Below are 12,739 nucleotides of genomic sequence, written 5' to 3'. Positions count from 1 at the left end.
GGAAGGGACTGGACCTCCGCTCCAAAGCCCTGGGAGGGGAGCAGGTGCAGGGATGGGGGGACTGGGTCTCTGCCTTTCTCAGCTGACTGCTCGCCCTCACTCGGGGCGGGTGGCAAGGAATGCGAATCCAGGTCACAGACCAGCCTGTAGGGTCCTCTTAAAGACCGTTCTCCTTGGCCAGGTGGTGAGCCCAGGGATTAAACCGAGCACAGAGGTGAAAGCATCACCCACCGAGTGCTCACCGCACTGTTGTTCCTCCGTCTTGTTCCTCGAAGGATTTCAGGTTAGTGACCAGTTCACATCTCAGTGGTGGGTCCGCTCTCCCTCCCCACCATTCAAAACGCATCAGGTTGGCCCCCTCAGATGCCAAGTCATTTCTACATCAAAGCAAAACAGAATAAGCCATATAAACCCATTATATGAAGCCACATAATGAACATCAGCTTCGAACTCCCATGCACTGAATTGCACGTGGCTCCTGTGCCGTTCACGCCCCTCCCCCGAGGGGAAGGCAGAGTGGTACCGAAAGGCAACTCATCTCCACTCACGTGGCCTCCGAAGAACCCATCTTATGACAAACCTCACCTGACGCCACGGAGATTCATTTCAGGCTGGGGATGGCTCTGGAACACAGCACAAAGCTATGTTTTCTGAAACCAAAGCATCCCCCAGCCTTGCTGGAGATTGTCCCAGCTGGTGAGGCAAACACGTGCACACGAAAACTGCTAGAATGCTCTGTTCTGATCTCATGGCTCCCACAAACAAAAAAAGCAAACCCGTTAAGACTGAGCTGGAAGGTTCTGGGTGTCATTTATTGACGGCAGTTTACACACATTTGTTTTCTTCCCATGGCCATTTCCTTCAAAGCACAGGCACAGAGCCCTCTGGAAGGGCAGTCTCTGAATGAGGGAGCCAGAATGCAGGACGCACTCGGCTTTGGCAGGCGTGCTCAGACTCGGCAGGATGCAATCCTTCAAGCTGGAATTCCGTCGGGTGTCTTGAGACACCAAGGTGGGGGGTGGAGAGGAAGTCTCCAACAGGACTCACATCCCCGAGCAGGCCTGCTCGCTTGCTCTCCAAGGCCATCCCGGCGGCAGGAGCCTGGGGGTGCAGTGCAACAGGCCCACCCACCTTCCCAGGGGCAGATTCTTCAGTCCACGTCCTGCTGTTCACACCTGCTTCCGCCGGCCCCGCAGTTAAAGAGAATCAGCCTTACGGTGAGAGACAGATGACTTCCTCTCTGACCCTCCCCGGCAGCTCTTCAGCTGGGTCTGTGGAGGAACCGCTGGGAAACATGGAGGCCCGTGCTTTCCCGTCAGCTGAGTGTGCCGTCTTCCTCACGTCGCGCCTGAACGACAGGCTGGGGGCTCCAAGGGCGCTCAGGCCAGCCCCCGAGCTCCCCGGCCCCGGGCGCCAGAGCCTCTCTCCTGCCGACCGCCAGCGCCTAGGCCGGAGCGCCGGTGGGCCCCGGGCACTTGGCAATTTGGGGGAGGGAGGTGGATCAAACAGTGGATGGAAATGGGAAGAATGAAAAAGCTTCATCTGATAAGGAGAGATCTGAAGTGATTTCACTTTTATTTCCTTCACTTTAAGCCAATCGTGAAATTTCACAGTGATTTCTGGGGCGGGGGCAGAAGGGCGGTGGCGCGAAGAGTGGTCAGGGCCGGGGCCCGGCGGCCGAGTCTCACTGCGGCAGCTGCAGGAGCACGGACTGCCCGGCCGGCAGGTACGTGATGTTCCGAGAGCGCGACAGCTGGTACGCGATGTCCTCTGCGGCCTCCAGCTTGCGCAGCTCGATAAGGCCATCGCCCGCGGTGGCGAGCGAGTTGGCAATCAGCTCGGCGGCCTTGGAGTCGCCCTCGGCAGAGATGATGGCCGCCTTCTTCTGCTGCTCAGCCTAAGACAGTGGAGGTGGGGGGAGACCAAGATCACACCTGAGGGTGCTGGATGGCAGGCAGCGGCCTTGGAAGGACCAGGCCACACGCCCTCACTGGCTCCCGAAGGAACTCTGGGAATCTATAGCTCCCCCACCTCCAGATGGGCTCAACAAGCACCGTCCACCCAATCCTCCTCTTTCCTGCAATGCACTGCCCACCTCTCGCCGTTGCGGGGACACATTTCTGTTGGCTGTGTAAGTATCTGTCTTATTTCAAAGTCTTCATTAACGTTAGCAGCAATTCCAGCCCAGCCATCTTACTCTGAGCCAGGAGGAGCCAAACCGAGGAAAACAGGAGAGACAAAAGGGAGAAGCCATCCTCAGGCTCGACCTGCCCTCCAGTCCCTAGTCAAAGTGACCTTCGTCTAACACACCTGTTTGGGGAAACAGAGCAGCTGGCGAGGAGCTACATGCCCGTGTGACGCTCCCCTGAGCTAACCTGGCTCCTGCCCAGGAACCCAGGCAACAGAACGCGCTCTCCAGGCTCTCTCCGCCCGCATCAACAGGAGGACCTCTATCTGCAAGGCCCGCCTTGGTCCTGGGCGGAGGGTACGGCATTAACAAATGTTAACTGAGCACCTACTAAGTATTCCCAGGTACAATCTTAGACCTATGTTCGAGACTCTGGACACGGGGGGAAAGAAAAAAAAAAAAGCAAGGAAGTCCCTGCCCACAAGGGGTTTCCATTCCCTAAAATGAAACGTTGGCCACCCATACATCGCTCTTTTCCCTGCTTCAAAGAACTAAGGTTCTTGGATTAGGACTAACCCAAGAAAAACCAGCAGTGGGGAGAAGGGACAGCCAGAAATAAATACGCTCTTGCGAAGACCAGAAGACCAGGCTGCTGCGCAAATACAGCGTGTCCCATCACACTCTACCACATCTGGATGGATTTAGTGCTGGAAAAAAAATCCAGTGACGAGAGCGCATCTGGCGCAATGTTTGATCCTTTCTGCTGTCAGCTTTCACTGTGTAACCACTGTTAAAAATGACTTCGCAGTGAAGCTGAAAATATTCCAGGAGAAAACATTTTTATTTGCAGGAGAGTGTTTTTGATCTTAGGGAAGTGGAAGAAAAATGACCCTTCAGTGATTTTAAACATCACTTCACATATCCCTGACTAGCCCCCAAAGACTCTGGAACCAATTGCAGGAGGATGGTTCCTTCAGTCCCCTTCCGATGATCCCGGAAAAAGAGATGACAGATGATGAATTTCCAGGCCACCCAGCGAACGGGTAGACTGAGCACAGGAGAAAGGGGAAAGAGGCTCCTGCCATCTGGTTGAACGCTCACCTTTTCCACCACAAATCTGGCCCTCTCTGCTTCCTGCTGAGCCACCTGTTTGGCTTCTACCGCTTCTGTGAACTCCTTCCCGAAGGTCAGATGTGTCTAAGGGGAGAGAGGGCGCGAGATGAGGCAGTGTGATTGTTTAGGCAGCGCTGCCGCGAGGCCCCCACACCACTAGAAGGAACAGGTCAGGAATGGCTCCAGCAGCTGGAGGCCCCTGTGAGGCCAGAACACCCTTTCACCTCCACATCCGTGCCCAAACTGAGCTCCCACCCCCAGAAGCCTCGGCTGCCTCAACAGTGCCCGCGTGTCAGTGTGTCACCCGCGGTGCGGAGATCTCAAGCAGAAAACAGCCCGTGGGCACCAGACGGTACCTGCTCAACTGACCACCTCCCCAGGGGAGAAGACTGTGGGATCTAGGACCCCCACCTCCAACTAGTGCTCATCCAAGGTCCTATGATGGCCTGTTCGGAGCCCCCAGAGAGGCCAGATGGAAAACTGAGCCCCTGAGAGGGAAGGATGCAGCTGGTTCTCAGGGATTCGAGGGCGTGATGCTCTCTGCTTATGGCTTAACCAGTCCACTTCTTTCTCACAGCAGCCTCCCCACGAAACAGGAAGAGGATGAGAGACGGTGGAACGCAAATCATGGTATTCCCCACATGTGAGTGCTTCTGGTAAAGGGTTTAAGAGAGAAGGCAGGGAAAGCTATTGCTTAGGGTGAGGGTTTACAACTCTGACTACCCACAGACCTTCCCTACTGACACGGTATCACTGAGCCTGGGCTGAGGCGAAGGTCTGCAGTGACAGCAGAAACGGGACAGAGCTCAACTCCTGATGCCTGGTCTCGAGCAACTGGCTCATTTATCCAACTTTTTATTAAAATAAAGGAAGAAATGCAGGAAAGGATGGTATTGGTTTTGCTATCAAAATCTATTTGCCTCCTCTCCTCCCCGACCCTCCCAAACTCTGCTTTAAAAAAAGGAAAAAAAAACCAAACACATGAGCAGCTCAAAACTTCTCAGGAGTAAATTCTAGTCCCACTGTCTTCCCCAACTTTTAACACGCCTCGCTCTTAACTGCAGCTGTTCTACTTCGCCTGTTCCATTTCTGGATTGTGTTCAAGGTCTGGGGAAGAAAATACAGTCCTGAGAAGTGAAAAAATGAGTAATTAAGGAATAATGTTTCTTTCTAAAAGGGCCAGGTGAGGGCAGCATATTCCCCATGAAATCTCATTCTCACACCTGTTAGATATGGTTTCTTGTGGTCGGCCCACATTTCCCCAGAACAGAGTATGTGGTTAAAGACTAGCGAAATGCCAAGCTTCTCCTTAGGTTTTTACTTAGCATTTTCTCAGAGCCAAGGTGTTTAGGTTATCAGTGAGTGGGACGGCAGCCGAGGAATTGCTCTGGTTAGAGTCGAGCGACTGCAGCCTGGCATCCTGCCAGCAGAGGGAGCCCACCGGCCCTGCTGCCGCCTCGGGTGGAGCTGCGCCCTGTGGGTTGGTGCTGGGCGCCGCGGGTTAGGGCTGGGCGCCGCGGGTTGGGGCTGGGCGCCGCGGGTTGGTGCTGGGCGTTGTTTCAACAGCTGCACAGATGCTGTGTGTGAAGTGGTGCCCGTGAGCTGCACCGGAGAATGAACAGGAAACACTTTCCCTCGCTACCCGAACAGATCACTCCAAATGATTTTTCCCAGAGAATCTAGAAACACGACCCCTTCCCCTCACCCTCCTTGATCTGAAAGGCTATCCTGCCTGTATTGCTTTCTGTTTGAGTTACGGCATTCAGCGTCATTAACACACACACTCTACGGTCTCCAGAGGCTCGCTTACACCTCAGAGATGTCCCTTGCCCCCCACACCAGGCTTTGGGGAACAGAACCACTCATTTACACTCTATCACCTTTCACCGGGGGTTACCAGAGCTCACTTCACTAAGCTACATAGACCCTAAGTGTTAGGAAATTCCCGGGGGCTGGGTCAGGCTGGGAGGTCTGCAGTAGGGAGGAAGACTCTCTGCGCCCTCTCTAGCCTCACCAGGCAGTTTTTTCCTGTGTCAAACAGGGCTAGCAAGACATTACTTCCTAGGGAGCTCCCGGGAACACTCACAGTGTCGGGGAAGGTGAAAAATCTACTGGTTAGGGACCCTAGATCAGGCAAGGCTAGAAGAAGAAAAATGTGTGTGGCAGAGGGGAAGCAAAAGAACCCTCATCTGAAACAAACCCAAGGAGACTGCCTCATAGTCAAGAAGGTTCTGCGTTTTTGAGTCTCACACCTAGGACAGTGGAAGGCAAGACCAACAGTGTCCACCCAGAAATGGAGCCAAGCATCTGAACAAGAACCGCAGCCCCTTCCTCACAGGCTCCCTGAGGGTCTTACCAAGGACACGTCATCCAGGATGAGCCCAAAGGTCGCTGCTCGCTCTGTAAGGTCATCGCTCACCTGTCTGGAGACCAGCTCTCTCTGGGTGATCAGTTCTCCAGCATCAAAGCGAGCCTGGTTCCAAAGGAGGGCACAAGAGCCAGTCAGGACGACGAGGAAGCAGAAAGGCCAGGAAAACTACCGGCCACGTCCCAACCCACCCGCTGCCACTCTCTGCCTGCCACGTAACTATCTCTTGGGGGCCGGGCTGCAGGTTCCAGGCTCCAGGCTGAGGCCCTGTCACTCACCACCACCGACTTGAGGATCTCCGTAGTGATGGATGGTAGCACCCGCTCATCATAGTCCTCCCCGATGCTGGTGAAGATGCGGGGAAGCTGGCTGGCAACGGGCCGGAAAAGGATGCGCAGGGTGATGTTGACGTTCTGTAAATCTTAGGGTAGGGACAAATGCTGGAGTTACAAATAAAAACCCCGGTGGCCTTCTAGATGACCTCTCCTACCCTCAACTTGCTGTAATTTGTAAGTAAAGTTGCTGATGTTAAGACCCTAGAGGGCAGGAGCCCCTATGCATAGCTTCCTTGGTACAAAACCCAGCAGAGCCGCAGAGCTAGGAATTTTTAAAGGTTTGTGGTGATGACAGCTTTTCAGTGTGTGTTGAATGCCCTCGGACAGAAGCAATTCAGCTTACATGTCTAAGTGGTACCATGGGATGTTTGAAACAGCAAATGTTTTAAGAAAACAGGCCAATGCCAAGAATTTTCAGGTGAAGCCTTTCCAAGGCCCCCGCCAGGAGGATGCCTTGGAGAGGTTATCATGGGTCCTGCGGAAACAGTCCACACCGGCTGGACCAGGAGTACAAAGGCCAGGGCTGCAGTCCTACCCTGCTGTTTGCGAGTGACGGGACCTCACTAAGCCTTAGCCAATCTCGGCTTATTTCCCTGTCTGTCAGAATGGGGGTGATTTCATCTGCCTTCCTGAACACTGGGGGGAAGTGAAGGAGAAATGAGATGTAACAGCACTGTGTCAAATGTGCAACAGATGTAAGGGGTCATCAGACTCATCTGGAGCACGCTTCTCACTACTCGGCCCAGGCAAAGGGGGGGGGGGGCGGGGAGGGCTCACGAAGTTAATTACAACTTCCCCTGACGATTCAGGCCTGCCTGAGGTAAAGCATGGTCAGCATCCTGGCAGTCACCAATGATACAGGGACCAATCGCCCATGGGCTAGTTCTGAACCAGGCACCCAGAAAAGCGGGAAATGCATGCACACTAGTTCCTGATCCCTGGAAATTCCTACCAACAGTTTTGAAGATGAGTAAGTAATGTATCCTTACAACAGTTGTAAAACAGCAGAGAAAGCAATCTTGAAGAGGTGGGAAGCTTAGAACTACGCTCTTAAGTTAAAATTTTATTTTTCTTGATTAACCCCACCCCCCCTTTGATCTCTCGTGGGAGGCCAGCCAGACCCTTGAGGGGCCAGGAGCTGCAGGCCAGGTTGCCCAATGCCAACTTACTCGTCCCCGCCTCTGCCTGACATGCATCTCTGACTACAGTCCCAGCTCACACGAAGCTCCTCCCAGGAGCCTGTGCAGCCGCCCCTGGGGGCTAGCTGTTCTCTGGCCCCCTCCACCCCAAGCCCTTGGCTCTAGAACTCACCACGCTTACTGTAACTGCCCGTTCACATGTCTATGTCCCTAGGGGGACTGAGCTCCCAGAGGCCCCCGCTTCAGTTATCTTTGAACCACCCCCACCCTGCGACCCAGCACAAAATGTGGAACAGTCACAATAAGCAACACATCCGCTGGGGAACAACACTGAAGGCACCAAATGTGCCCGAGACAACAAACCAACATCCACACGACCCTCGCCTCTTGCTGCACGGAAACGTCACTGCTGAGCCAGCCCACCTGCCATCCCACTGACCACCTGTGCATCTCTCTGTGTAGGATGGTGGGAGAACGGCGATGGCAGTTCGTTTTAGGCCCACTGCGAACCAGGGGCATGTCAGCCACCAGGGGACTGCTCTCAAGGGACTCAGGCCCCCTGGGAGGCGCAGTCTGCTGAGCGGCCGACTCTTGATTTTGGCTCAGGTCATGATCTCAGGGTCGTGGGACTGAGCCCTGGTTTGGGCTCCACACTGGGCATGGAGCCTGCTTAAGATTCTCTCTCTCCCTCTCTTAAAAAAAAAGAAAAAAAAAAAAAAAAAGGTAACAATGTGAGGCCAGCACTGCTGGAAAAAGAGGCCTTGGAGAACAAGGCAAAGGGTAAGCCAGCCGGGAAGGCACACAGAATGGCTGGAGCCTGGTTTACACAGTCACTCTGGGGAATGAGACCCAACGGAAAGGGTCGACTGAGGGAGCAAAGGCACTTTTGTATTTCTTTAAAACTGGAGCACTATATTGGGGCGCCTGGGTGGCTCAGTCGTTAAGCGTCTGCCTTCGGCTCAGGTCATGATCCCAGGGTCCTGGGATCGAGCCCCACATCGGGCTCCCTGCTCCGCGGGAAGCCTGCTTCTCCCTCTCCCACTCCCCCTGCTTGTGTTCCCTCTCTCGCTGTGTCTCTCTCTGTCAAATAAATAAATAAAATCTTTAAATAAATAAATAAATAAATAAAACTGGAGCACTATATAACTTTTGAAATAGACCTTTGTGTATTTCTCTAAATCTGTACAGCTGTGTGTCTACCTTAGGTCCATATTTCTATGAATCTGCGTTAAAATTCTCCAGGAAAAATATGCAAGGAATTCTTATTAGGGGAGGTTCAGCTTCTTCTGGATCCTATGGCAACCCTCCCACACACTCCACTTCATGTGACCCACAGGCAAGACTCACCTTTGCTACCAGTGATCACTGGCACATTACGTGGTCGAGAGCGGCAATCAAAGATAATGGGTTTCTGTACCCAAGGGATGAGAAAGTGAGTCCCTTCTCCTACCACAATGTCCTGTACGCCACGGAACCGGTCAAAGATGACAGCTCTGTGCCCGGCATCCACTAGGAATGAAGGATAATGACAAGTCAGAAAAATCCCCTCACCTTTTAACCAAAAAGGCTATCTGTGAAAGCTCCTTGGTGCTGTTATTATTGTCTCCCCTCTCCTGCTGTCTTCCTGCACTTCTGATCTCTAGCAGCTTCTAAGTAGCCACAAAACTGAGCGATCCCCTCCCATCCCAGTGTCTTCCCAAGGACTCAGGTAACAGGATCTGTTCTTCAGCATCCTTTCTCCTTGAAACAACTGGCTGCTGATTTTCTGATTAACTATCCCATCCCCCAACACATTTTCAGGAAATCACCTCCCAAAGTTTCTTTCCAAAACTCACCAAAATCTTCACTGTTACTACATTCCATCCTGGTTCCAATTTAAGCCAGTGTTTCCCAGAAGCAGCTCCCTAACCTTGGAAATCCTAAAATTTGGAAGGTCCCACTCTTTCCAAGAACTTGGTTTCTCTCAGGTTTTAAGGGTTAACAGAGCTGTTCTTTTCATTCAGAAAGAAATCAGTGATGGTGATTACTGTCTAGTTGTGCAGAGTGGCTACAAAGATCAGAGCATAGAGCTGCGCCATTTAAACCAAGTAAGCTTTTCTCGTCAGCTGTTCTGTCTCTGCCTTATTGGACGTTAGAGCTGCTCCAAATATCTTCACTCTGAAAGTAACCCTCCTCTTGCCAGACAGTCACATATGAGGTAGGTCAATCTATTGCTGCTTTCCAACCATGAAAGCCAGAGAAATGTCAGAGTTGGAAGGTAAACCAGTTCAGTCCTACTGCTCGATCAAAGAAGAAGCTGAGACCTAGGGAGGGGGAAATGGCTTGCTTAAGGTCACACAAGAAAGTGGAAGAAAAGTCAGCTTAAGCCCCTGCCACACTGTTAAAAGCTGGGCAAGGCACCTCGAAGATATTTTGTCTGGAATGACCCTTATGCAGCAGAGCAAAAGCTCCTGCTTGGGTAAGGGCACCAAAGATCTAAAGCCCTTGCTGAGTTATTCCACAGGAGGCAGAAAGGAACAGATGAGATCTCCATTTCAGCTAGCCAGCAAGATCCTGACACTCTGCTGTAGCATCACTTCAAACCAACAAGAGCAACTGGGAACGTTTAACCAACAACTTGGCTGGGAGGCTCTTTGCAAAGAAAGGCTCTGAGAGAGCTTATGGCTACAAGGAAGGACAAAGGCTCGATTGACAAGGCAACCATATGGTGCGGGATGGCAGCAGGTGACCCTCTTGGTCACAAACACATTCACAGACAGCGGCTGCCACGGGGAGTATCACGTGGGCTGTGCAGACCAATGGAAATCCTCCGGCAAAGGGCAGTGACCCACCACCCCCAGTGCCTCACCGTTATACAAGGCAGAGTTCACCACTCCTCCTGCAACAGCTAAGGCCAGGCCGAACTTGCCAATGGACTCAAACACTTTGGCAGCCATGTCTCCTTCTGCTGGACCCACTCACACCTATGGGGATAAAAACAAAACAAACAACTTGATCCCAAAATTCTAAGAGAAAGCCCTCTCTGAGACAGCACATTCACTTCTCAAGCTGGCTATTTATTTCCCCACTCCTGAGGGCTCTAAATCATGCACTGAAGGACATAATAAATAAATAACTCTACAGCTTGGAAAAGTGTATCAATTCTGCTTTTTAAATTTTTCTACTTCTTTCTTCGTCTTTTTTTTTTTTTTAAGATTTTGTCAGAGGGAGAGCGTGCACAAGCAGGAGGAGGGGTGGGCAGAGGGAGAAGCAGGCTCCCCACTGGGCAAGGAGCCCTGTGGGGCTCGTGGGCCACAATCCCAGGACTCTGGGATCATGACCTGAGCCGAAGGCAGACGCTTAACCGACTGAGACACCCAGGCGTCCCTCTTCTTTTTCTACCACTAAAGAAAGGGGGTCTTGGCACTTGATTCAATAACGGGAATGAGGCATGGGCTTGATACCCCCAGAGAACTCCGCACCACACTAAACCACCCTTCCATTTCCTGGACAAGCGGGCCCCAAGACAAAGGCTGGGTGGTTGGTTCTGGACAATTCTGGTCTGGAAAAGTAACTCAAAGAATGCACTACATGGTGATTCCAACAGCAAAAGTAACACTAACAGTTGGCTTTTATGCCAGGAGGCAGTCTTCTAATGGCAATTATTTAATCCTCACACCAACCCCTATGAGGCAGGTTATTACAGATGAGGAAACCGAGGCACACAGCAAGGTTACAAGAGGAACTGAAGATCACAGCCATTTCGTGGTGGAACCAGGATTATAACTTGGGAGGTCTAAGTCTAGCAAGCCTGACTTAACTCCTCACCGTAGTGCTTCTCCACCATCAGGCATTAAGAATAACCCGTTATTATGGAAGCAGGAGGTGGGCGACATTCTGGGACCAAGATATCAGAAGAACCAACGGGGCAAAAAGGCTCTCGATAGCTGCAGCGCAAGGGAGAACCCTGGAAGAAGGGGGAGGGCGGGGCTGAAGCGGGGTGGGCGGGAGCACGACTAACCTAACTAAAATCTACTCCCGCACTCAACTTTTTATTTTTTTATTTTATTTTTTTAAAGATTTTATTTATTTATTCTTCAGAGACAGAGAGAGAGAGAGAGAGAGAGAGAGAAAGAGAAGCAGAGGGAGAAGCAGGCTCCCAAGGAGCAGGGAGCCCAATGCGGGACTCGATCCCAGGACCCTGGGATCATGACCTGAGCCGAAGGCAGACGCTTAACCATCTGAGCCACCCAGGCGCCCTCAACTTTTTATTTTTTATTATTTTATTTTATTTTTAAGATTTTATTTATTTATTTGAGAGAGAGAGAGAGACAGCGAGAGAGGGAACACAAGCAGGAGGGAGAGGGAGAAGCAGGCTTCCCGCGGAGCAGGGAGCCCGATGCGGGGCTCGATCCCAGGACCCTGAGATCATGACCTGAGCCGAAGGCAGACGCTTAACGACTGAGCCACCCAGGCGCCCCGTCCCGCACTCAACTTTTTAATGCCCCGCCCCGGCGGCGTCGTCCACTTCAGATTCAAATCCTCCCCTCCCAGACCTGAGGCTTCCTTGATCACTTCCAGTGCATTTCAATGTTCCTTACCCGAGGCCAGGCCACAGTCCGGACCCCGCAGCCTTTCCATTTCCAAGAGCTTCTGGATTATTCCTCACCCCACCCCCATACGCACCTCCCTTACTCGACGCAACCCCTGGCTCGTCCCGGGCTCACCCCCTCTCCCCTTTGACACGAGGCAGACCAACGCACGCACCCCGCCCGCTCAAATTGCGAATGGGAACCCAGAAGGGATCTGCAGAGACGCCCGTGCGCCGACGGAACCTTCGCACCATTCTCACCTGCTTCCACTCTGACCTCCACATGAATTCCACAGCCACACATACCACGCATGCGCCGGGCAGCTCTTTCTCTTCCCCGCCCCTTCCAAGATCCGGACCTCCGATTGGTGGGGAAGAGCGCTGTGCATTCTGGAAAGGGCGGCTTGTGGCTTTATCCGGCTTCCTGACTCTTCGCATATGAACTACAATTCCCAAAAAGCCATTCAGCGCCTGGCCCGCGCTGAAAAGCCTTTCCTCTTTGGTGGGAAACGGACGAAAGGTTGTCGCACAGCCTTTTGGGGGCTGTAGTGCCTTGGGGTTAAATGCACGTGCCTGTCCTGAACGGGTGCTGGAGCCTGCCAGGAGGTGAGCCCTAGGGCTTCAGAAAGAGTGGCTGGGGATGCGGCTGGTGTTGGCAGGGATGGGCCGGGGGAAGTTTACGGCTGATGAAGGAAGACAGGTGAGCACCCTGCAGAAAGTTGTGGGGAGATAACTGGTGGGCTGAGAGACCTTGAGGGAAGCAGATGGGGCCATCTTTCCAAAGCCCTGTCACGAAATGTCCTGAGTGGTGGGACATTGATTGCCCGAGCCAGAAAGAATCTTAGAAACCATCTGGACTAGAAAAAGAGGACTAGAGAGAGAGGAAGAGATTCATTCACGGTCATGCACCAATTTAACAAAGGGGCTGGGCTTAGAGTCCGTGTCCCCTGGACACGCACACACACACAAACTTATTTGGAAAAGTGGCAAGAATAATACAAAGAACACATATCTCCTTTACTCAGATTCGTCTATGGCTAACATTTTGATCCATATGCGTTATCATTTGTTCTCTCCCTCTCTCTT

At 52.4% G+C, this 12,739-nt stretch overlaps 1 protein-coding gene across 2 annotated transcripts; it reads right to left on the bottom strand.

Annotated features, from left to right (window-relative positions):
• Nucleotides 1–791: 791 nt before the first annotated feature.
• Nucleotides 792–12,015, bottom strand: PHB1 (prohibitin 1). Of its 2 annotated transcripts, none has more exons than XM_036095007.2 (7): nt 11,915–12,015; nt 9,932–10,046; nt 8,431–8,592; nt 5,888–6,030; nt 5,598–5,714; nt 3,230–3,325; nt 792–1,897 (listed from the first exon to the last, which is right to left on the bottom strand). In XM_036095007.2, exons 2-7 carry the CDS (start codon nt 10,017–10,019, stop codon nt 1,685–1,687), a joined length of 819 nt encoding a protein of 272 aa, XP_035950900.1. In that variant the 5' UTR covers nt 10,020–10,046; nt 11,915–12,015; the 3' UTR covers nt 792–1,684. The 2 variants fall into 2 exon arrangements, with proteins under 2 accessions (XP_035950900.1, XP_077921736.1); XM_078065610.1 differs by lacking the exon at nt 11,915–12,015 and adding an exon at nt 11,830–11,851.
• Nucleotides 12,016–12,739: the final 724 nt, after the last annotated feature.

The sequence above is a fragment of the Halichoerus grypus genome, chromosome 2, assembly GCF_964656455.1.
Source record: "Halichoerus grypus chromosome 2, mHalGry1.hap1.1, whole genome shotgun sequence".
Lineage (NCBI taxonomy): Eukaryota > Metazoa > Chordata > Mammalia > Carnivora > Phocidae > Halichoerus > Halichoerus grypus.
Note: the sequence above shows the minus strand (reverse complement) of the source record. Positions and strands in the feature narration are given on the sequence as shown.